Raw genomic sequence first — 24,637 nt, forward strand, 5'->3', positions numbered from 1 at the left:
TTAGATAAGAATCTCCTTAAAATTTAATTGACTAAATGTATTACATTCAATATTCCATGGGTTTCTTCTGGACAAAGGATCAGCATAAATACAAACAAAGCCTCTGGGCCTTGTCCCCTAACTGAGGAAGAGAAAACAGGAGGCAAGAGACACAGGTACACCTTCGTATTTACATTTCGCCTTTACTTTACAGTTCAGTGCCAGAAATATTTACAGAAAATACAATAAGAAAAAGATCATGTCTTGGCAACATACTGAAATTCATACAAATTGTATATGTGATTTCAAGCAAATAATGATACTGCTTATTTTTTAGCCACAACTGCCAAGCCCTTCAGAGGAGAAAGATGTTCTTGGTCACTGCCAGAGGCAAGGACTTGGGAAACTTGGTTTGCTTCAACAAATATTTATTGGGCGCCTACTGTATGCAAGGCACTGTGGAATCCCAAATTACACCTTTTCCCTCACCATTAAAAAAAGAAAAGCATCTGAAGAACGTGAGTTGATACTCTGAGAAAAAAACTTTACAGTACATGGCTTCTTCAGCTACCGAGAACCCACAGTTTGATTCCACACTGAGCGGGTGGATTACCTCCTCTCTCTCCATCTCGGGGAAAGAGGCTGTCACGGAAATCCTTAAAACAGACCATCTAATTCAACTTAATTGTATCATGTAAACACAGAAATCAATTCTTTTCAGGAAGATATAAACTGAATGGGTTTTAAAATGCTGAATGGAGAACCACTGCCAGCAGGAGTGTCAAATTACCCCCAATACATCTTTACCATCTACCACAAAACAGGTCTTTGAGCAAAGCTGATTTCCACCTTGGGTAAAGTCTCACCTTCCAACGGAAATAAATGCTCCCGAAGACTGTCCCTCTGAAAATCACTCTGCAGAGCCTGACAAATGCTTCCCCACAGTATGTAGAAAGTAACCATTCATAAAGGCCTCATCCACACAACCTGTGGGCAACTGACATTACTGGCCAAAGATGTAGGTCTTTTGTATTTCTAAGTGAGTCCAGAGGAGAATGGGCTGCCCTGAAATCGAGGACCAGGAAATGGCGGACAGCATGCGTGCGTGGGGGTGTGTATGGCCAGGGCAGGAGGGGGTGAATCCACCATGTAACTGTTCCTTTCAGAGGGCCAATGCTAGGTAGGAGGAGGTCTTTAGGAGGAAGCACGGGACAAAAGTGGTAGCTGGCTGACCGAGGAAAGGCAAAGCCTCCTCACTGCCGTCAATGCTCCCAACCAGAAAGGAGGAGGAAAGCCCCCATCTCCCGAATGGGAAAAAGGACTATGAGGGGCTACCTGCCTCTGTCCCTTGGGTAATGCTTTCCTTGTCACCAAATGCCACACTCATCCACCCTGATAACACCTGTCACATGCAGGAACTACACTGTTTAAGCCACAGACCAAAGTGGTCCTCGCTTCCCTTCAAAGTGTTATGAAAACACCCTAGCAAATTTATCAAGTGGACTACTAAAGGTTATTACTAGCGACTAAATATGCTCCTCTGGCATTATTCTACTCAAAGTGATTTTTGACAAAGGCAGTTGGGTGAACTTAGTGACCATGAACTCAAACCCATACTTGTAAAAGTTTCCAAGGGTTCTTACCGCACTCCCTTTTTAGATAAATGTTATTTTGAGCAGAAGGAAGGAGCACCTCACGAGGTATATGTACCCTATATTCTGTTTGTGCTGTACACACTGGGGTCTCATGCCTTCAGGGGCTGCACAGCTCTAAATCTATCCCTCCTTCCCTGGGAGATCATAGGCTTCCAGATTACAAACCGCATTCAACACGGTTATTCACTTATCAGTCATGAGAATTACAAAGACTTGCCAGAAATTAGAGCAAACTGAAGGATCAGGAAGCCTACCCTCAACACGCACATCACAGTATATTTTGCTGACAGTAAAACTATGCTAAAGGTAAAAGTTTTATCTGAAGAATCACACCGAGGAAGTATACCTACATCCGTTATTTTTAACCTCTGGAATGTTATAAGTTGCCTACCAATTTAAGCCCTCTTTGTTCATGTCCACTAGAAAAAGGGCCCATTTTTTCCTTGAAATGTCAATCTGGAATTTCCATGAAAGTTGTTAAACCTCACCTTATACCTGCTAAGTTAATAAAACATTTTTAGGGTAGAATTTGCTCATCTTTATCCTACACCCCCTACCCCCATGCTACCATCTGGAAACACTGATTTATTGCCCAGATTAAAAAGAAAATCAATTATTCAATAATATCATACCCTGAATGGAAACTGGAGTCATAGAAGGAGGAGGTAACCTTTACCTGAGCTTAAAACAAACATGAAAAGGGTACAACAAACTTAAAACCAAGAGCTGCTATGATACCCACATTTCTTGCTCAGAGATGACAAAATACATACTTTTGGAATAGAAATATCTGCACAGGGAACTAGGCCCTACATTATCCCCGACCCTCGAATGAACTCCCCAAACATCAAACCAAACACACCACTGCGGGCCTGACCTACAGAGTCTATTGACACCAGAGTTCACGCGGGAAACTACCCTTAACACAGCTGTGAGGACTCCTCTTTGGACTTCAAATGTCACTTATTTTCTTAACATAAAATAATCTTAATAAAGAAGAAAGCAGAGAAGAATAGGAGAAACGAGCAGTGTATACTCTAGCACTGTAACAGGAATCCTTGGAAGGTTGTTCTGGGTCTGGCCACCTCAAAACATTTATCCCTGGCAGAAAAGTAGCAGTGAGGTAACAGAAGTATTTCCAAAACCCGGGCAGGGATTTGTTGTGCCTTCAGCTGGCAAAGGTCCAGAAAACATGATCACAACAGCCATTTCTAAGAGCAGCCACCCTGGGGGGTGGTCACTAACGTTTGTCAATTATGATGAAATCCAGTAGCTCTCTGGGAGAGATCTGAATTAGTAGCGTCGAGAGGCTATTTCCTGAACCCCAAATTACAATCCTTCATAAACTACTGCAGTTTCCTGCTTGGTCCTGAAATAAGAGACAATGGATGAAATCAAATAATTTTCAACCCTTGTTGTGAGCTTACATTTCTCAAAATTTAACCAAGAAATTACCAAGGAATTACAAATGTTTGGCCTGTCATCATGTCCCCAAGCCACAAACAGCAATGGAGAGAGTGGAGGTATCGCTGCTGTCTTACAACTTTTAACCCCACAAATGCCATCTGTGTCCCCGTTAAAGGACAGGGCCACGCCTCCACTGTAGATCTGCTCCCGGGCTGCCCAGAAACTGAGGCCTTCAGATAGATCTGTACAGTAATGAGGACGATAACTTTGTGAAATGTGGAGGAAACACGAAATATTTTAATGTCAGGCTTCTTATCTAAACAAAACACACTTATGCTCATTTCTGTCAGTTGGACAGCTGGACGACAAATGGACTTACAAGTGAGCAGAAAGCTGAGATTTTTTTTCCTTCTCCTCCATGCTATCATCAGCATGAGTCTAAATATCCTGGAAGATTCTGAGACAGATTTCAATTCTGAACATAACCTCCTAAAAAGTGAAGTATAAAACTATCTTCACCTTCTAATTTGCAAATTTGATACTACCAATGCATGTGTTTAAATGAGATGCATAAAGCCTTTCTCCTCAAAAGGCTTATATTTAACTAAAATTGTCACTTTTAAAAGAAAGTTTATGGCTAAAATGTATATCATCATTACCAGCAGGAATATGATTGTGTCTGGGAGCCCATTTCACTAGAAAGCCAAAAGTCTTCTATCAAATGGGTTTATGTGTTTCTTCTATTCTGGTGATTAAACAGTAAGCTCTTGGGGAGTGATTTGTTTTTCTTTTTACAGTGATCACCTATCAAATTGTTTTGCTCTGATATCATAGCCCCAAACTGGAGTTCAAGAGTCCTAGACAGACAGTATCTAAGAAGTGCAGTTCTTGAGTCCAACCTCCTGGAAAAGTGAAGTATAAAACTCTGGCTCCAGCTGCTTGTTCCGGTACTTGTTGACGATGTCCGTGATTTTCTGTTTCCGGCGGACATGCGGTGGACTGTAGGAGTCACTCTCCAGTCTCTTTCTTCTACAAATATTAATTACAGTCTGCCTCACCAGAAAACCTTGAAAACAGAGGGTATTAAAATCAACGTGAATAACTAGCCATCTAGGTGAACTGTTCAGTATTCAAGTGAACTACTCTCTGCAAAGTCAAACCTAGTTCATTCTATTTGCAAAACTCCCTGTCCCTGGAGAGACGGACAACACTTTACCAAGATAAAACTACTAGAAGAAATACATGACAAGGGAAAACAGAAGCAAAAATCTGGTCTGACAACCCATTTTCCTGCCCTGGATTATACACAGCTAACTGATTTCCCAGGCCTGGAAGTCTGTGAATCGTAGTTCTACGTGTACTTAAGTAGATGAAGCACAGTTATAACAGAACAAAACATGCTTCTTATTTAACAAGAACCATAGCATTTTCTTTTCTTTTTTTTTAGATTTTATTTATTTGAGAGCAAGTGAGAGAGAGAGAGAACAAGCAGGGGGAAGGAGAGGGAGAAGCAGACTCCCCGCTGAGCAGTGAGCCCGATGCGGAACTTGGTCCCAGAACCCTGGGATCATTACCTGAGCCAAAGGCAGACGCTTAGCCAACTGAGCCACCCAGGCGCCCCAAACCACAGCATTTCCTACATATGGGATCTATTAAGTAATTTCACCATTTCCTTATTTCTACTTCTTCTTAGTTCATAAAAATGTTTAAACAAACAAATAAATAAATAAAAGAGAGAAACCTTCACTCTTCGGCCATATATGAAGACCTTACCAAGTGCTCGCCTGCTGACAATCATCCCATCCACAAGTGGGATGACCATGTTAAATTTTCCAGTGGCTCCTTGAATTTTTATCCGGAATAATCCAGTGTTTAAAGGATGGATAAAGATGACAGGAACTTCTTTTTCAAGAGTGGTAGATCTTAAGAAAAGAAAATTTTTTTACTCCAAACATATAAAAGTTGAAGTGCCCCACGTGTAATGTAAGAAAACGAAGGACACGTGACGCCGGGCTTGATACAGTCCGGTAAGAGCCAGCGTGTCCGTCTGCTCAGTCCTCCTTCTGGGAACCCATGCTGCTGCACCCAACCTCCCCCCCCATCAACACCTGGCCCTAAATGCCCATCACTGGGGTTGGGCTTTTCAAACTGACAAAAAAGGGGCTAAAAACGTGTTTTAAAACCACTAGGTAAAAAAAAAAAACCAACCAACCACTAGGGAGAAAGGGTGGACGCGAAGGCAGAGGAATCTCTGGCAGGAAGCTATGAACCCAGCAACTGGCTATGGGACTTTCTTTCACTGAGTCCCTCCTTCTCGTAGGGAACAAATGTGGGGGTGGCCGGAGTGCAGGGAATTCCACCACAGTCAACCCTGGCATCTCAAAGCACAAGTGGGAATACAGTTGAGGCCCCCTTATGAGAACCTCTGATATAATTTTTGTTCAGGGGTGGGGGGGAGGAGGTTGGGAGGCCCATTAGTCTGGGCCAGCTGCAAGTGACCTCCTTAGCAAAGGTGATAAATGGCTGTATCTTGGCAAGGCCAAAGCCTTCAAAGCCTCTGAACAGGTCATGGGTGCTAATGTCACAACTGTGCCTTTAGAAGACTGAGACACCCATCATGCTCAGGGATATGTCACCACGTCTAGAGGTACCCATGTTATTACTCTGTGATACTTGCTACATGTATGTTGGCATTTCTGGTGTTTTTTGCTTTCTTTCTATATAGGTAAAGTGATTCTGGCCAAAGCAACAGTGAGTCAATTTTCAATACATTATATAAAAATCAATCGTATAGTTAATTTTGTCATCAAGACAAATTCTTGATTTTACCAGTCTACCAACAAAATACGATTTTTACAGTCTAGTCATATTATAAGTTTTTAAAAAAATTTTATTAGGTTATGTTAGTCACCATACAATACATCATTAGTTTTTGATGTAGTGATCCACGATTCATTGTTTTTGTGTAACATCCAGTGCTCCATGCAGTACGTGCCCTCCTTAATACCCATTACCGGGCTAACCCATCCCCCACCCCCATATTGTAACTTTTCTTTTTTTTTTTTTTTTTTTTTTAAGATTTTATTTATTTATTTGACAGAGAGAGACATAGCGAGAGAGGAACACAAGCAGGGGGAGTAGGAGAGGGAGAAGCAGGCTTCCCCGCGGTGCAGGGAGCCCGATGTGGGGCTCGATCCCAGGACCCTGGGATCACGACCTGAGCCGAAGGCAGACGCTTAACGACTGAGCCACCCAGGCGCCCCCCCCATATTGTAACTTTTGACCTAAAAAGATTGAAACCGTTAACACCACCACCACCAACACAAGACCCTTAAAAGTTCTCTTTCAAACTAGTTCTAGAAAAGTTCACCTCGAGAATTACTCTAGTCTCTTCAGTAAGTCAGCATCATGGAGAAAAAAAAAAAAGACAAAAAGGGCTGTTCTGTAGTAAAAGCACCTGAAGGCATAACAACATCAGACGCAAAGTCCCAGAGTGGATTCTGGTTTGAATAAATCAACTATAAAGGATATTTTAGGGAAAATGGAGAAATTTCGATATGAACTGGTTACTAGATAAAATTAAGGAACTATTACTAATTTTATTATTGTGATAATTTTATCTTTATCTATTTGAAAAGTGTTTTTGTTTTTCAGAAATGCAGACTGATATATTTAAAATGTCAGGATCTCTTGTAACTTGCTTTAAAATACTTCAGCAGAAAAAACACGAAGTTTTAAGAATGACTTGTCCTCCCGGAAAGGGGTGGAGGGATGGGGTAACCGAGTGATGGGTATTAAGGAGGGCACGTGTTGTGATGAGCACTGGGTGTTATAGACAACTAATGTTGAACACTACATCAAAAACTTATGATGTGCTATATGCTGGCTTAACTGAACATAAAAAAAAAAAAAAGAATGACTTATCCTTTTCTGGAAATTTAAAAACATGATGTTAAAATAAACCATCTTTACTCCAATTCTATGACAACAATCTAATGATGTTAAGAACAAATTCATCTTAAATGCAATACAAATCAGATCATGTAGCTTGATATCAAGGGTAGCTCTCTGATGTACGAAATAAGGCTGGCATCTGGGGTCAGAAGCCTGAGTTCAGATCACTTTCTCTTTCGTTTACTGAATGTGTGATACTGAAGAATAACTTCTATCAGCCTATTTTATTCCATTTGTAAAACAGAGATGATAATGGCACCTCTTGTGAATTGTTTTAAAATACTTGTTTAAACCAAAAGCAAGCAAGCAAAAAGCCTCGAAACTATAAAGCCTACATAGATACATTGTTATTAATCCTAGAATCCAATTATCCCCTTTTATCCTTTTTGTGCATGGGCAGCTAAAACAGGAATCTTAACTATAATAAAGTTAGTATTACATTTTACTTAGAAATATTTTTCCATTAAATAGCTCATTTAATTAGGACATTTTAACCATCCAGAATGTTTTGACCAATTTAACTCTATTACTCCTATCTAATATTGACAGTCTGTTATTATAGTCTTCATTTATACTTAACTGCTTCCACCATTTTTCTCTTTGCTGCAGATAAATTTAAAACAGCAATTAATTATGCCATTTTAAAATGCTTGTTAATTTATCACCTTGTGCACGTTATCTACCAACTTCTTTGATTTTTTCCCCTATGTTTATTTCCTCTTGCCTTCATCCCTTTTGTTTCCTTACGTCTTTCTTTATGAAATCACAACTGACATATTATCATGAATAGGTTTCTCTAGGCTTCAAGACATGCTGATGAGCCTCAGGCAAAGAAAGAGTGTACCTCAGAGAAGTGCTACTGTTTGCAGTAGTTTCCACACCAGTACTGATCTCTGTCAGCAGCTCTGAGAGGGGAAAGTTTTCTGGAAGAAAGTAACAGCATTACAATTAATACCTCCCTTATATTTCTAAAATAAATAGTATGAAATCTAATTTCCTAATCTCTTTATACAAGTGTGCAATAAATATATGGATTGTGGTATCCTAAAATACATAATCCTAACCATTCCTCACCAAAAAGAAATCTCCCTCAAGACAAATTTTAGCTGTTCATCTAAAGCTGAGTTTTTATAGAACATGATCTGTGGTCTTTGAGGGCTTGGTTGGAAAGCAATGATCACACTTTTCCACAAACCCTGAGCTGGATGAGATTCTAGGCTAAGTATGCATTTCTAATGCTCTCATATTGCTTACATAAAAATTCATGAGAAACTTATCCAAAGCAGAATTCCTAAGGACAAATTAATATTTACACCAGAACTAGACAGTAGGTTCATGCAGAGGTGAGGGAAGTGTTCCCCCTTCCCCTTTCCAGAGGTCCTGGGATGACCAGGAGCTACATGGAGTGGGACCAACTCACAACAAGCCATTCACTGTGATATCAAGAAGAGCTAAAAGTTTTACATCCACTAGTCATCACAACTAGAAAGTGCCATGAGTGTCTCCATTTAACAGATGAGTAATCTAAGGCTTAAAGAAACTGAGTGAGAGGCGGAGCCAGGATGCCAACACAGGCTTGCTGAACTCCAGCTCCAGCTTCTGGCCACCATACCACATCTGTGCTGTGTCTCCCTAGACATTCAGCAAGTCATTGTCATTCTACAATAATTTTACTTATGGACAAAATCCTTACACACAGTACCTATATCATCATAGCGCTCCACCCAGACTACAGAAACTCTTGTCTCAGGTCCAAGGGGAGGCACAGGGCGACCCTGAGGCAGCTTCTTCATTCTGGAACTGGGACTAAGCTATATGAGACAGAGAAAAGCAGAAAAGGAGAAGGGGGAGGGAAAAAAAAAGAAGCGGCTTAATAAAACTACCCAGCCACATATTCATCAAGCTGCCCAGTGATGTAAATATCAAGTCATGGGAAATCACTTGAGGAAAAAAGTGAAATATATTTGCAAAAAAGCTCTTCTTTGACTCCTGTTTATCAAGTCTCAACCTAGAACAAAGAAATGAAGTTCTTAAATTCTCAAAGAAGGTAAGGAATACTGACCAATTATACTTTACATTGATAAAAATAAAACTTGTGGGCGGGGTGCTTGGGTGGCTCAGTCGGTTGGGCATCCGACTCTTGGTTTCAGCTCAGGTCCTGATCTTGGGGTTGTGGGATCGAGCCCCGCGTCTGCTGGAGGTTTTCTGCCTCTCCCTCTGCCCCTCCACCCACTAGTGTGCGCTTTCTCTCTAAAATAAATGGATAAAGAAGATGTGGTCCATATATACATTGGACTATTACTCAGCCATCAGAAAGGATGAATACCCAACATGTGCATCAACATGGATGGAACTGGAGGAGATTATACTAAGTGAAATAAGTCAAACAGAGAAAGACAATTATCATATGGTTTCACTTATTTGTGGAACATAAGGAATAACATGGAGGACATTAGGAGAAGGAAGGGAAAAATGAAGGGGGGGACATCAGAGGGGGAGACGAACCATGCGAGACTATGGACTCCGGGAATCAAACTGAGGGTTTTAGAGGGAAGGGGGTGAGGGGATGGGTGAGCCTGGTGACGGGTATTAAGGAGGGCACATATTGCATGGAGCACTGGGTGTTATAGGCAAACAATGAATCATGGAACACAACATCAAAAACTAATGATGTACTGTATGGTGACTAACATAATAAAAAATTATTAAAAAATAAAAAATAAAATAAAATAAATGGATAAATAAAATCTTTGAAAATTTTTTGGGCAATGTCTTAATGAGGGCTTCAAAGGATTTGAGTCTATCCATCTATGGCCAGCAAGCAGAATGCTTTCCTCATCACAGCAATGTCACTTGTTTGCCTGGGGAGCCTAATCTCTAAAATGTCCCATCGCAAGTTAGTTCTAGTTCTCATTTCTAGGCCAGAAGTTTCCTACTGCAATCTAGGCCAAAAAAGTCCTTTTTCTTGTCAACAGAAAGAAAAAAAGAGTTGCTTATGTCTTTGCTATCATGCAGTTTGCTTCTGGCTTCCCCGCCCACCTGATAGGCTTGAAGTTTTTCTCAAGGGCTAGCAGGGCTCTGTGGCTCCCCTTTAGCAAACTGGTGCTCTGAGCACCACCACTTTGAGGGCATGCAGCAGGGATGAGTTTATGCTAAAGCCCTAAACAAAGCTATGTGGACAGAAGAGAGACTCTCATATCTAAGTTGAATTTTAAAAATAAAACTGCTTTATTAGCACAGAAATATACCTGTGTTCAGCAGATGACAGAGACGATGGCAATTCCCCTAGATTCTTATTTCCATTTCTATTTGTGTTGTGGCAGTCACAGAAAATGACTAAGAGATCTTCTCCAAATTGGTGGCAGACACCAGCCATACTCAGAGACCATTTTCTTAGCATGGCTCCTAATCAGCTCTGAATCTCTGACTTCAGCCCTAGATTTAAAGGGCTCCTATGGGGCACCTGGGTGGCTCAGTCAGTTAAGCGTCTGCCTTCAGCTCAGGTCCTGATCCTGTAGTCCCGGGATTAAGAATCAGGCTCCAGGCTCAGCGAGGAGTCTGCTTCTCCCTCTGCCCTTCCGCCTACTCATGCCCTCTCTTTCTCTCTCAAATGAATAAAATCTTAAAAAAAAAAAAAAAAAAAAAAGGGGCTTCTATGATTAGGTCAGGCCTACCTGGGTAATCTCCCTTTTGATCAACTCAAAGTAACCTTAATAATTATATCCACAAAATCCCTTTTGCTATATAATGTAACATACTCACATGATATCTCATCATATTGATAGGTTCTACCCACACAAGGGGAGGACATCATACAGGGACAAGAGTCCCTGGGGGTCATCTTAGAATTCAGCCTAACACAGTGGCCTTTTTTCCTATAACCTTAATAAACTCACTCAGTAGATCTAGTAGATTTTTTAAAAAAGATTCCTCAGGGTTTTTACATATATGATCATGTCATCTGCAAATACATACAGTATTACTTCTCCTTTCTAATCCTTATGTACTTTAATTCTTTTTCTTGTCATATTTCCCCGTATAGGACTCCATGTTAAATACAAGTGGTGAGAGCAGACATCCTTGCTTTGTCCTCCATCCAGGGGGGAAGCAGTCAACAATACTGTACAGTGTAATCTTAACTCTAGGCTTCCAGTAGAGCTCTGTCTCAGGTTGAGAAAGTTCTCTTCTATTCAGAGTTTGCTGAAAGTCATGAATGAATGTTGAATTTTATGTCAACTGCTTTTTCTGTATCTAATGAGATAATATTTTTCTTTTTTTAATTAGTAGTGTGAAAATTAATAAAGGGAAACCTCACTAAAGTGGGAGGCTAGAAAAAGGAGCCATACCACCCAATAGCAATTACATGAAGAACTGTCCATTACAGACCACAACAGAAGAATCATCAACAGGAAAGAATCATCAATTATAGGCCCCACCAGAAAAGATGTACACGGGATCTCCTGCCAAGAAATCCACTGCAACTCAGCCAATGAGAAACCTTGGTCAGTCATTCTCATCCTGAACTCTTGCTTTTCTCCAATGGATTTCCACTCAGAACGACCCCTCCCAACTTCCTCCTCATTCTCCATAAAATGATGTTCCTCTCCTTCGTTTGCTGGATTTGCTGATAGTTTTGCCATAGCTTGCATGTCCCCAATTGGAATTCTTTGCTATTTTTGAGTAAACCCATTTTTGCTGATAAAATAAGTTTTATTTTTAAGGTTAGTAGTAGTCTGCAAAATGTAAGTAATAAAAACGTGGTGCCTTAAAGATTTTGGATTTTAAGGGATAACCATACTGACATTCAGAAAAGGAGTACAAGGACCACCAATCACTGAATATTAGATCTGGCTGAAATCCTACATTACCACCCTACAAAGACATGTTCATCTCCAAACTGTATTCTATGAAACCTTTTAAATATGCAACTCCTGATTTTCAAAATCAGTCTACTTCAGAAAGTCTTAAACAACTTAACTGTTTTTCCTGAATTAATTTTTTTAAAGATTTTATTTATTTATTTGACACAGAGAGAGAGAGCACAAGTAGGAGGAACAGGCAGAGGGAGAGGGAGAAGCAGGCTTCCCACTGAGCAGGGAGCCTGACGCAGGGCTTGATCCCAGGACCCTGGGATCATGACCTGAGCTGAAGGCAGATGCTTAACAACTGAGCCACCCAGGCACTCCTTCCTAAATTAATTTTAAAGGTCAATACTTCTCCTGCATCCTCTCTCAAGCATATATATGTTGACCCTTGAACAATGCAGGGGTTGGGGTGCTGATTCCTCTCCATGCAGTTAAAAATCCAAGTGTAACTTTTGATTCTCCAAAAATTTAAATACTAATAGCCTATTGTTGAAGAGAAGTCTTACCAATAATATAGTCGATTAACACATATTTTGTATATTAGATATATTATGTATTGTAAAGCTAGAGAAAATGTTATTAAGAAAATCATAAGGTAGAGAAAATACATTTACAATACTGTACTGCATTTGTTAAAAAAAAAAAATCCACATATAAGTCGACCCACGTAGTTTAAACCCCTGTTGTTCAAGAGTCAACTTTATTTATGTTAAAAACTACTTTCATGGGGAAGGAGCCAAATTAAAATCCTGTAAAATCAAAGAATGGTTCAATCAAGTTTACACTTCTTTTGTCTTTCTTATTATTTGTTATAAATCAATCTTCCCACATTTATGAAATGGTCCTATACCCTCCTACCACTCACTTGCCACTTTCCAGTAAGGATAGAGAAGTAACATGAGGAGAAAACAAAAATAAAGACATAACATCTACTTATACAGCAAGAAAAATGGTGTAAAAGTAAAATGCTCCCCTCTTGTGGCCGCTGTGTGCCTCACTCATCGTGTCTACTCACACACCGGGCTAGTGTCCAAAGTGCTGCCGTTTGTACAGAGAAGACTTGTAAGGTCAAATGGTACGTTGAGTAAAGATGTGGGACGTACAGCTGCTGTTGTAGCCTTCTTCTTTTTAAGGTTTTGAGAGCGAGCGAGTGTGTGTATGAGCGGAAGGGAGGGGCAGAGGGAGAGGGAGAAGCAGACTCCCTGCTGAGCAGGGAGCCCAACTCGGGGCTCGATCCCAGGACCCCAAGATCATGACCTGAGCTGAAAGGCAGACATTTAAGCGACTGAGCCACCCAGGCGCCCCACTACTGTTATACCTTTAGTGGATATTACGGGGACCAAATAAAAACCTAGGCCTGAGAAGGAATGGGTGAGAGACCCAAGCATGGTACCAGAATGACCAAATCAAGGAAAACAACAGAGGCTGTCTTAGAATGATCTACTTGTTGCAAGCTGAAAAAAAGAAAATTGTGAGAATTTGACTTTAAAAAATTAAGATACTAATGAATCAGTACTGCTATCACTGCTCTCTAGGTTACAGTTAAAAGGTTGATTAAAGGCATGATTCTATAATTACCCCTACTGCATGACAAATTTTCAGAGCTGTATCAACAAAGTTACTTACCCGCTGTGAGGAATTAAGATTGTCTGTGTGATTAGGGAAAAGCTCAAGTGTCAGGGATGGCTGTTTGAGAATTCCAGGCATAAGATCCATATTTGAATCACTATCTTGGTCCGAGATGTTACTTTCCAATGAATCGGCTACAGGGTAAAGAAAAAAATCTATTATATTTACTACTTCTTTAGAGAAGTGTTTAAACTAATTATGCTAATAGTCTAACCTAAGTCACTTAAGAGAAGCACTGCCTCTAGACAAAAGGTTGGTAAACTTTTTCTGTAAAGGGCCAGTAAATATTTTAGGCTTTGCTGGCTATGTCGGTCTCTACTGCATATTCTTTTTTGTACTTTATTTACAACCCTAAAAATGTAGAAAGTGTACGTGGTGGTCTGATTTTGGCCTGCGCACCACAGCGTGCCAGCTCCTGTGCTACGGGATAACTGAGGTAAGACCAGAACATATTTTGACTTTTCAGATGCAGAATATAAGACATCTGTTATTCTCTGAATTATTTTGATTCTCTGAATTATTCAATCATGTAGCATGGTACCAAGTGGCACTGGGGCATTCCAAAGCTACAGAGGACCTAGTCTCTGTGACTAAGAAGTGATTTGGCTGGAGACAAGCACACAGAGAGTCAGAAAAAACAAACACAAAGACAAATCTCAAGACACAGGAGGAGGCTGAGTCAGAGCAGGAGCACAGTCGGAACTCAGAACGTTTCATGACAAGAGGTGAAGACCCAACTGTGGCAACTAAAGGACAAGGACAAGGCTCTCGCTCTGTTGGTGCAAACAGGCTGGGCTACAGACGAAGCAGGGACTCAACTCACAGAGGACAAATGGGGCCTGGCTTCTGGAATTAGGGTAGTAGATCACAGCCTTGACATGAAGGCAAACAGCTGCTAGGGATACTGACCTAGACCATGGAAGGCCCCTCCTGCCAGGGAAACAACTGGCCTGAGAACATAAGACGGGGTAGGGGGCCTAGTGTGGGAAGTCAAGGGTCCCAGTACAACGGTCAGGAGGCTGCCAGAGCAAGGGCATGAGGAAAGTCATTAGCCTAGAGATGAGACCATGACAGTGTGATGTATAGCAGCCCATCCTACAGATGGTCTCAATGAAGAAGGTGAAATTTTCCACCTACTGCCTGGTCAGGCACAAAGAAATGGACTTAATTTGCAAGAAGCAAAGGTTCTAGGCCAGATAAGACTATGGGTTCAGACTGAGAGTAATAATCACCCCTGATTCTTTGGAAGAACAGGCTTAATTCGCCACCTTTTCTAGGCTGTGAAGTTTCTCCTACTTGGTGTCAGAAGATCAGCCAGATGCTATCTTCCAATTGTAGAGAGTCTTTCAATTGTAGGATTCTCTGGGGTTTGACATAAGGCTCTCACATGGAAATAGGCAAGTAGGTGGGGGCTCATTCATAAATAGAGAAAAAATGAATAAACTGGAAAACAAGACTTCTATGTATTGATTAATTAAAGAAAGACAAAAAACAGGTTGAAGTGGGTCCCTTTCTCTACTTAAAGATTATTATGAGAGGTTCAGTCTACCTGTCTTTAACTAGTGTCCTTAAGAAAGTTAAGAAGAGCTAACATCCTATACCTCTGCATAATGTAAATGCTATCATGCCTTAGAAGTTAAACAATGACTTAGATGACTTCAGAATCTTTCCCAATGCAAAAATACTGCACAAACCAGTGAATACAAAAAATAGATTTTAAAACAGCACCATACAAAAAATGCTCTTACTTAAGGACTCCACAGGAGAAGGAACTACAAAAGCTATTTCCGTAAGGGCATCGGCATAATACAGCACTTTCTTCTGTCCATTGAAAATGCTAGCCCCAACGTCTTCAGAGGAAATCACTTCATCTAGGAATGAGAAACACTCCATTACTGCTCCAAAAAAGTGGGAAAAATCAGTTTCATCCTGCTTCATGAAATTTTAACTGTTAATGAAATGGTAATCAACAGAAGGCACGTTTCCAGCAAGAACCAATGAGTGTATAGGAAGAATAAACCATAAATGTTCATCAAATGTCTTTACACTAACTTTAAATGATAAAATCTTAATTTCAGTTTCTGAAACTACTCTAAATTAGGCCACTTCTGATTAGCAGAGACTTGAACTCATCTGTATGAGGCAGATTATGAAAACAGTTTTTTGGGAAGAGGTAATAATCCAAAGGAAGATGACCACCACAGACCTCTGAAAGGAGTTAGGGCAGGTGTCTGTGTGTTTTATACTCTTGCTTTCAAGGCATTTCTGTCCCTGGTGTCTCTCTACTTCTCCTCAGCTCTGCTTCTGCTCTACTTTCCTCAATGGTCAGTGACAGAACATAAAATGTACAGGCATTTTGAGTAATAGTATCTGCTCTGAGCCAGCAAGAATGAATTAACAAAAGTAACATTCCTGACAGCTAGTATAGTTCTCAATTAAAACGAACATAATGCCTTACCAAAAATACATAAAAGACCAACAACCTGACAAAAAACTGGGAAGAGGAAATGAACAAGTAGTCCTCAGGAGACAAATAAAAATATGAAAAAATGCTGAAACTCAATCATTTCTCAGCTAACAGATTGGAAGATACCTAATGTGGGTGAGGATGTGGCAAACAGAAGTTTAGACCAGAGGTTAACAAACTTTCTCTGTAAAGGATCAGATAGTAAATAAAGCTTTGTAGGCCAAATGGTCTCTGCCACAACGACTCAAATACGAAAGCACTGTAGCATGAAAGCCGTCATAAACAATACATAAACAGGTGTGGCTGAGTTCCAATAAAACTTTATTTGCAAAAACAGGGAGCGCTGTAGTTTGCCAACTCCTGGTTTAGACAGTGGGAAGGCACACTGCGTCTACTGTAGTAGACACTTTGCTTACTGCCCCAACACCCCCTCTGTCTTCCCCCACTCTGTAGCAGGTGTGCCCCGTGTGGAACTGACCCTTCGTACCAGCTGTACCTTGTCTATAGCTCTCTACCAGGGTCATTCCATCTCTCTCGCCATGGCAACAGGTCTGGAGTGGCCAAATCACTGCGTATCTCAGGACCTGGATGTAGGGAGGTTCTGAGACCCAGCTAATCTCTCCTCTTCAGGCTAGGGTTGGTATGTGAATGTAAAGCCTGGTACGGCCTTTTTGTACTATGAGAGAAGCCAGGCTAGGAACAAAGTCAATATATGAACAGTAGAGCTAAAGGAAAATTGCAGAGCAAGAGAATGGGGTGCTGATCAAATGACAACAAAAATGTATACTAACCTCTGGAATTTTCATTTACATCAGACAATAAATGACCCTTAAAATATAAGCCAGTTTGGGTCAAGTTTTCTGTTACTGCAACCATAAGCATCCAATGATACTTTTATCTAATTGAAAAATGTGCATATCCTTTATCAATTTACTTATAGGAATTAAATATACTCAAGCATATATTAAAGAATATGTGGAAATTAAAATTAGAGTATATCCCCAAATACTTCGATTCAACCTTGACTGAAATTAGAAAAAATGACAGGTCACAAGTCACCATGGTATTCAGTGGAAACCCCGAGAGAGTACAATCTTGCTGACAGAGCAACTCTGGTAATTCAAAGCACTGGATACAGGTATCACCCACTTCAGAGATAATATTAACTCTTCAGTGACTTCAGGAGCCCTCAGAACAAAGAGCATTACCCAGGTAGTGCAAAGGTCTTAAATTTAAATTTATACTTGCTCTGGTACTTATTATCATGATTATAGTTCCTCAAGAAGATTTGTAGATATGGGCATGAATCTCTCCAAGATAGCTGTTTACTACAAAGGTTTCTATATAATATCCCAAGAATGTGGGGCACCTGGGTGGCTCAGTTGTTAAGCATCTGCCTTCGGCTCAGGTCATGATCCCAGGGTCCCGAGATCGAGCCCCGCATTGGGCTCCCTGCTCAGTGGGAGGCCTGCTTCTCCCTTTCCCACTTCCCCTGCTTGTGTTCCCTCTCTCGCTGTGTCTCTATCAAATAAATAAATAAAATCTTAAAAAAAAAAAAAAATCCCAAGAATGTAACCTTTAATTATAGACACAAAGTCTATAAAACACACTTGTTAATAGAAAACTGTATTGGACAAAATATACGTTAGCAAACGTATTAGCAAATAAATCTCAATTTATTATAATACTCTTATAGAAAACAGAATTTGTTCACTCACAATATAAAAGGGAACTTATTAGCCTTATGTTATTTAAGCCATGAATTTTATATTAACTAACTTTATCTGTCTATAATTTTTTCCCCCATTTATACAGAAGACATCTGAAAGAATATACAAACTAGTGCTAAGTGGCCTCTTCCAAGGACTCCAATTAGGGGAAGAAAACTTTTCTTTAATATACTTAATGGTTTGTTTGTTTCTTTGTAAAATAAGACTACAAACTTATAGTAAAGAGGGAGATATCAAGAATAACAAAACAAGAAAAAACAATGACCATTATGAGTTTTACCTTGTTCAGGTCCTTCACCATCGTCACAACTGTTAATAGACCAACTGGTGGAAACATGCCCAGTCCAACCAGGGTGTCTGCCCACATCTACTGACCAGCCAAGGGAAAGCAAAAATTCTAGGAAATGTGGCTGAACATTTCTGGAAGATTCCACATTCTTTAAAATCTGAAATACATACCAATCATCAGCTATAATGGAGGAAACAAAAGAGCATATCAAAATAAATCTCCATAAAAATCAGTTAGCTTTGAAGTATCTGACAAATTAAGTCTAAGCTCAGAATAAACTTGGGAATACATCCCTATAGTTAAAAATGATGCTTCTAGTTAGACAGATTTGGGTTCAAATCCTGGCTGGGCCTTGGGAAAGTTTCTGAACCTCACTGTTACAGTGTCTTCAACTCTAAAGTAGGGATAATAATGATGTTTGTGAAGATTAAGTGAGATAATGCAAGTAAAGCCTTTAGCTTCCCCTCTAGCAAAACAATTACTAAACTAGACGTGTTTACTAAAAGCAAATTAAAACTGCTATGTCCCCGTCTTCACAGACTTTACTGTCTGGTTAATGAGATACATTACACAGGTATGTGATTATTTTATTACACATCATGACAAAGGATATAAAAAGTACAAATCTATTAAAAATTCAATAAAGATTAGGTATAATAAGCGAGAAAACATCCTCCTCTTAGTCCAAAGAAGAGAATGCAGCCATTCCAGAAAAAAATAAAGTGACCAGAAGGTTCTCCCCTCTTAACTAAATACCAGATTTAATACCTGGGCTTTTTACTGGCCTCGAAAAGTCCCTAAAACCATGGTTCTCATGGGGGTGATTTCCCCTCTAGGGGGCAACTGGAATGTCTGAAGACATTTTTGTCATCACAATTTATGGGGTACTACTGGTATCTAGTGAGTAGAGGTCCAAAGATGCTGCTAAATGTCCTATTTATAGGACAGCTCCCATAACAAAGAATTATCTAGCCTAAAATAGCAATAGCACTGCTGTTGAAAACCCTATGCTAAGGGAAGGAAAATGAGAAATCCTCTACAAATTATAAATGAAAAGGGGGGAATATATCAAAATCACCAAGGGAATATTTTTTCTTGAACATTTCATTAAACTTTTTATTCAATAATAATTATAAAACATTTATTTAACTTTTATTTAATTTTGCGTTAAATGTTATTTCCGTTGTGAGAATAAATGACTAAAATATTAAGTGATTTATCTGATCTATAGTTCTTAATCTAAGATCATTCAACTTATAATTTAATATCTGCAGTAGAATATTAAAAGTATGCAGTATGCACGACATCTATAAAACACATAAACAAATCATACAACACGAAAGCAAAGAGTATAAGGATCACCTGACACTGAACACAGCAACAGATATCACTGTTGATAGCACTCAAAATCAGCATACAGAGATTTGAGGCATTCTTGAATTCAGAGAGGGGTGAGCTGACATTGATTCTATAGGACCAGGGAAACATAAATCTGCCACCTGGGCAATTTCTTAAACATGAGATTCTCTTAGACCACTGCAGACCTTCTACACAGCATCAGCAACAGAAGGATCCTGGAATCACTATTTTTAAAACTCTCCAATTGACAGTGACAGAGTTGGTCCACAAGTCACAGATGTGGTTCATCAATGCTAATCTATGTCAAGACCATACAGAGGCCTGATCAAATCAAAATATGGGATGTTCCCTCTATTACCTGTCAAGCCACTGGGCGAAAATTGCCAGGCCATCATGTCTTAAACACTTCTCGTTAAAAGTACACCTATGTAGTTCACCCACAGCCCTTCACGAGTCCTATAAGTGTCAGGAACCTGACAGCCACTTCCAGTTTTCTTTCAATTAAAATTTTTATTCAGAAGTGGAAGTTTTAAATAAACAATTTCTGAAAAGTCAGTCAAGACACAATATATGAGTCAAATTCAACCTGCTGGCCACGGCTGGCAGCTAGAAATTAATCTAAAGCTACCCTGCAGCTAGGGAAGGTAGGGCTCAGACATTCTATAGGAGGCTGCAAAGACTGCAATGCTCTAATCACTCGCAGTTCCTAGAAAGCTAAGGAAACTGAATTAGTTTAAGAGCTACCTCAACAGTTTGTGTCTTCTTTCACAGGAAGGAGAAAAATGGCCCTATTATTGTTATACGAATGAACCATGCATGAGACTTCTTCCAAACAAATCCTCACCCCCTGCAATCAACCCCATTCTGGGGTTCTTTCAAAAACCTGGACTCCACTAGTCTTACCTCTAGCTATCATAAGCCCACATTCTCCCAAGCTCCAAAGTATACTGGACTCCGGTGATTTTTGTGAAGATGGAATTCTCTCTTACCTTCAGGGCCATTACACATGCTACGACTTTGTTAGTAACAACCTGCTTCTACCTTTTTACCTACTCCCAATGTAACCACAGATTATCAGCTAAAATGTCCTTTTCTACTAACCTTCTCAAAACGAGATTAGGTTTTCCTGTTGATGGCTACTATAACATGCTTCTAATTAGCACATTTTACTATGGTTGCTTATTTAGTCATCTGTCTTCCCCTTTAGACAGTAGTTCTGGGACTCAGATACCTTGTAGATCTGATCTGATCTCAGATACCTTGTAGTTCACCACTGTAACCCTGGCACCTGATAGTGGACACTTAATAAATATTTATTGAATCAACAGCATGAGGTGAGAAGAACTTTCTCATAAAGCAATCTCATTTTCTAGCAGTTCACCAATTATTTGAAATAGTGCTTCTAATAGAAATAAAGATTTTGTGACTTTGATAAATTTTTTAAGGTATGATCAGTTTGATTAGCTAACAGTGTTACAAGGGTTAGAGTAAAATTCCAATATCATGTAGTCATAGTGCCCTACACATCTAATACTGTATTTGATAAATCTTCCTTTGGTCCTTTCCTAGTCAAAAGTTGGTAACTGCCTGCCTATTCCATGTTTCAACTATTCATTTCCAATAGACACTTCAAATCTCTTGTCATTTACTCTCAGTTTTCCCATTATCCCTCATCTTATATTTTTCTTCATCCTTCTACTCTCTTTGATACATGCACCAACTTAAGTCTTCTTTAACTTAAGTTTTACTTAAGCCTTCCACTTCTGTCTTTTACATTATTTCAGGGTGTTCTTTTCCCTGCTGTACGCTATGCATGCCTCAACTGAAATTACTTGCTTGTGAAATTACCTGGAAGGTGAGCTCCTTGAGAGGAAAACTGTTACTCACTTCTATACCCAGGCACGGTGAGCCACACAGAAGATGTTCAGTAAACATCTGTTGCTGTTTTTCATCTTCTTAAGCAACTGAGCCTAGCTTTAGCTTTTTGTGGTTAACCTTCTGTATTTCAGTTTCTTTTGTCCTATCAACCTGAATTCTTCAAGGGGAAGAAAGACACACTATGGCTCCTCTCTAAATCACGTTCAAGCGTCAAAAGACTTAGGACTCTGGGCATCACAATTTTCATTAATTTCATTCTGAACTGGTTCACAATTCTTTAAGCATCAAGTATAACCTCCCTCCTATTACGGATAAACACAAGCCAAGTAAAACTTTTTAACATTTATAGCATAAAAAATGATCCCCAAAATTCAGAAATCTTACCTCCTGGTTTGTTTTCTGACCTGGTTTCATATAGAAAATAAAAACTGTGTCAAAGGGACGACATGGCAAGAGATCCAGATACCCAATGTCATCAAAAAATCCAGGTATCGTGGAGTCAAGTGCAATAAGGTGAGGAGGTAGGCGACTATTTGCAGGCTCCTACGACCAAAGGAAGAAAGGAGAAATTATCATCTCTTTTCACTACTCTAATTATAAAAGCAATACTTGCTCATGGTTTAATAAATATTAAGTAAAAAAATTATAAAGTGGCAGGAATAAGCACAACCATTATCCTGAACTAGAAAAGCTATTTAACATTCTTGTATACTTCCTTTCAATTGCTTTTTTTTGTCAAAGACAATGGAGATCATACTATATATATAATTTTGGATCCTATTTTCTCTGTAATATATCATGCTTTCTAGAAAAAAATAAAAAATTTCATGGGGGGAGCCTGGGTGACTCAGTCGGTTAAGTAGCCGACTCGATTTTGGCTCTGGTCATGATCTCAGGATTGTGAGACTGAACCCCACATTGGGCTCAATGCTGGAGCCTGCTTGAGATTCTTTCTCTCCCTATGCCCCTCCACCCACTTGTGCGAGCTCAGAGTAATGTTCATACTCTCCATCACCAACTCACTTTTCTACAACACAGAACATTTTCCATCGATGTGCTGAAACCCAAAACCAGCAATGTTGCCCCTGCTTTCCTAAAAAGTTAACCTTTGGCCTTTAACCAAGTAGCTACTAGGGAGTGAGGGCAGCGGACAACTTGTGCAATGAGCAACTTCTTGCCTAGCATATGTCAGTTGTGCTTTTCAAAACAAAGAGGCCTTAGTACAACCCCAAATCCACCTCGGGCAAGCTATTTCACATTTCTGAGCCTGTTTCCACATCTGTAAAATAGGGATGGTATCATTTTCTTTGTAAAACTGTTTTAAGGATAATGGAATTAAGAATAATGGCAATAGGGGTGCCTGGGTGGCTCAGCTGGTTAAGCATCTGCCTTCAGCTCAGGTCATAATCTCAGGGTCCTGGGATCGAGCCCCATATCGGGCTCCCTGCTCAGTGAGGAGTCTGCTTCTTCCTCTCCCTCTGTACCTCCCCACATTTTAAACTTTTTTTGTGCTTTTTCAAATAAATAAAATCTTAGAAAAAAAAAAAAAAGAATAATGGCAGTATCTGGGCCCTGGCTGGTTCAGTCAGTAGAGTGTGCGACACTTGATCTCAGGGTTGTGAGTTCAAGCCCCATCCTGGGTGAGGAGCCTACTTAAAAAAAAAAAGAAAAAAAAAGAATGGCAATATTTACCTTCCAGGTTGGCTGGCTGTGCACTAAGTACTGCATGAAGCGTCTCACACAGTCTCACACAGCCACAGTGAGGTGGGTACTTTTATCGTCTCCATTTCAGATGAGGAGCTAAGACTTGGAGACATCGGGCAACTGCCCAAGATCACACAGCTGGCAAGCACTGGTGCCAGGACATAAACCCAGCCAGTCTGATCTTAGAACCTGCACAACATAAGTTCTCCGCTCACAAATACTTGTTACTTTTTAAAAGTGGCATTAAAGAGCAGAGCCCATTGTAGCTTGTACCTTCAGTCATAAATGTTGATGGGAGAAGATTTTAACATTCTTGTTCTAATTATCTGTAGATTTCATTTGCACATGTGATATGGGCCCTACAGTACTCAGGGAATTTCAGAGCTACGTGTATTACCAAAGCAGCCCCCTCAGACAGGGGGATCGTCCCCTCAATCCGGAAGGATTCATGGGACAAACGGTTTTGGACTTGTAGAGTAAAAACTACAGCACCACAGAATTTCATCTACTTGCAATGCAGGGTAAGATTTATTTATTTAATTCCTTCTGTCCTCATAAAAATGTTTTAGCTATTATCAACTCCATGTTAATTTATGAATATATTTACTCATAGAGGTTTAGGAAAATTACCTTCAATGCTTCTAAGGACAAAAATCCAAAGTGGGAAAGGAAAAGGCGTGCTGTTTGGAATTCCTGGGCAGGTGGTGGAGGCTTACAATCCGTAACTGGATCAGGAAAACTTCTCTTTTGCAGTTCTTCCTCACTTTGATGTTCAAGGTGTACTTCATAAGCAATCTGCTGGGTCATGCCATTCCTTAATTTTTCATGTCTCTCTTCTAACTGAAATAAACCAAATATTTAATTATTTTGGAATTATCATAAAAGTAATAGGATTAATCTTAATTTAAGAATAAAAATAAAGCTTTAAGCAACAAAGGAAATGCAGATAATTTTCACTGATCAACACTGAGTTTCAATTCAATACAGAATGCAACTAAGCAAACATGTTTCAAGGTTAAAACAAATACCCAAAAAACTCCCCTGTAGCCTCAACAATGTCGTCCTTCATCTCCTTGCTGTAAATGAAACCATTCTGTCTCTGCTTCCCCTCAAATGGGCAAGAAAGGGGGCAGAGTTGTTGCTTTCACCCCCTCTCCCTCACCACTGTCCACCCTCACCCTACAGCCCCTCACGTTGAAAGTCCTCATCCGTATGGATTACTCCACTAGATTCAGAGACTCTCTCCGACCGCCTGCTTCCCTTCTGATCAATCCTAGCTTAAACTCCATCCTCTGTGGTGAGCGATGATCCTTCCAATAGCCTGGCTTGTATTTCTATAACCTCCTCAACCTTCACAACTTTGGCCATCTACAAGCACACTCTGTACCTCAGATAAGCCGTACTTTAAAGAGCTACAATGAGATTCCCTTCTCCAACCACAAGCCCCCTCCTGCAGCTCTCCCACACCTTCCCTCCCCAAGCTGTGCTTTCCCAGCACTGTGAGCATTCAACCCCTCCTCATATTGTCCCAGCCAGTAGTATCCTGGCTTTATCTATTTCCCAACCAAGCCTAACCCCCCAAATCTAACATCTTAGTACCCTCTTCTAAACATATAAATGGCCATGTTTTTTTATTCTTCCATATTCTTACCCCTATCAATCTCCACACCACTCAAATTTTTTTACTTAATGCCTCCAGATCCCAAGGACTTTTGAAGAAG

The 24,637-nt window shown here is 39.9% G+C and overlaps 1 protein-coding gene across 7 annotated transcripts in view; it reads right to left on the bottom strand.

Moving 5' to 3' along the window:
• Window positions 1–24,637, bottom strand: part of RALGAPB (Ral GTPase activating protein non-catalytic subunit beta) — an 83,266-nt gene continuing 58,629 nt past the window's right edge. For 5 of the 7 annotated variants that reach the window (XM_032419208.1, XM_032419206.1, XM_032419205.1 and 2 more), the window contains 9 exons: window positions 23,547–23,756; window positions 21,597–21,755; window positions 17,967–18,132; window positions 15,238–15,360; window positions 13,487–13,623; window positions 8,698–8,806; window positions 7,840–7,918; window positions 4,815–4,963; window positions 1–4,107 (listed from right to left, as the gene is read on the bottom strand). In XM_032419208.1, coding sequence (XP_032275099.1) covers window positions 3,914–4,107; window positions 4,815–4,963; window positions 7,840–7,918; window positions 8,698–8,806; window positions 13,487–13,623; window positions 15,238–15,360; window positions 17,967–18,132; window positions 21,597–21,755; window positions 23,547–23,756 — 1,326 coding nt within the window. In that variant the 3' untranslated portion in view covers window positions 1–3,913. The remainder of the gene's footprint in view (window positions 4,108–4,814; window positions 4,964–7,839; window positions 7,919–8,697; window positions 8,807–13,486; window positions 13,624–15,237; window positions 15,361–17,966; window positions 18,133–21,596; window positions 21,756–23,546; window positions 23,757–24,637) is intronic. The other 2 variants (XM_032419207.1, XM_032419203.1) reach the window with 1 other exon arrangement.

Source organism: Phoca vitulina, unplaced genomic scaffold (genome assembly GCF_004348235.1).
Source record: "Phoca vitulina isolate PV1807 unplaced genomic scaffold, GSC_HSeal_1.0 scaffold22, whole genome shotgun sequence".
In the NCBI taxonomy this organism is placed as follows: Eukaryota; Metazoa; Chordata; class Mammalia; order Carnivora; family Phocidae; genus Phoca; species Phoca vitulina.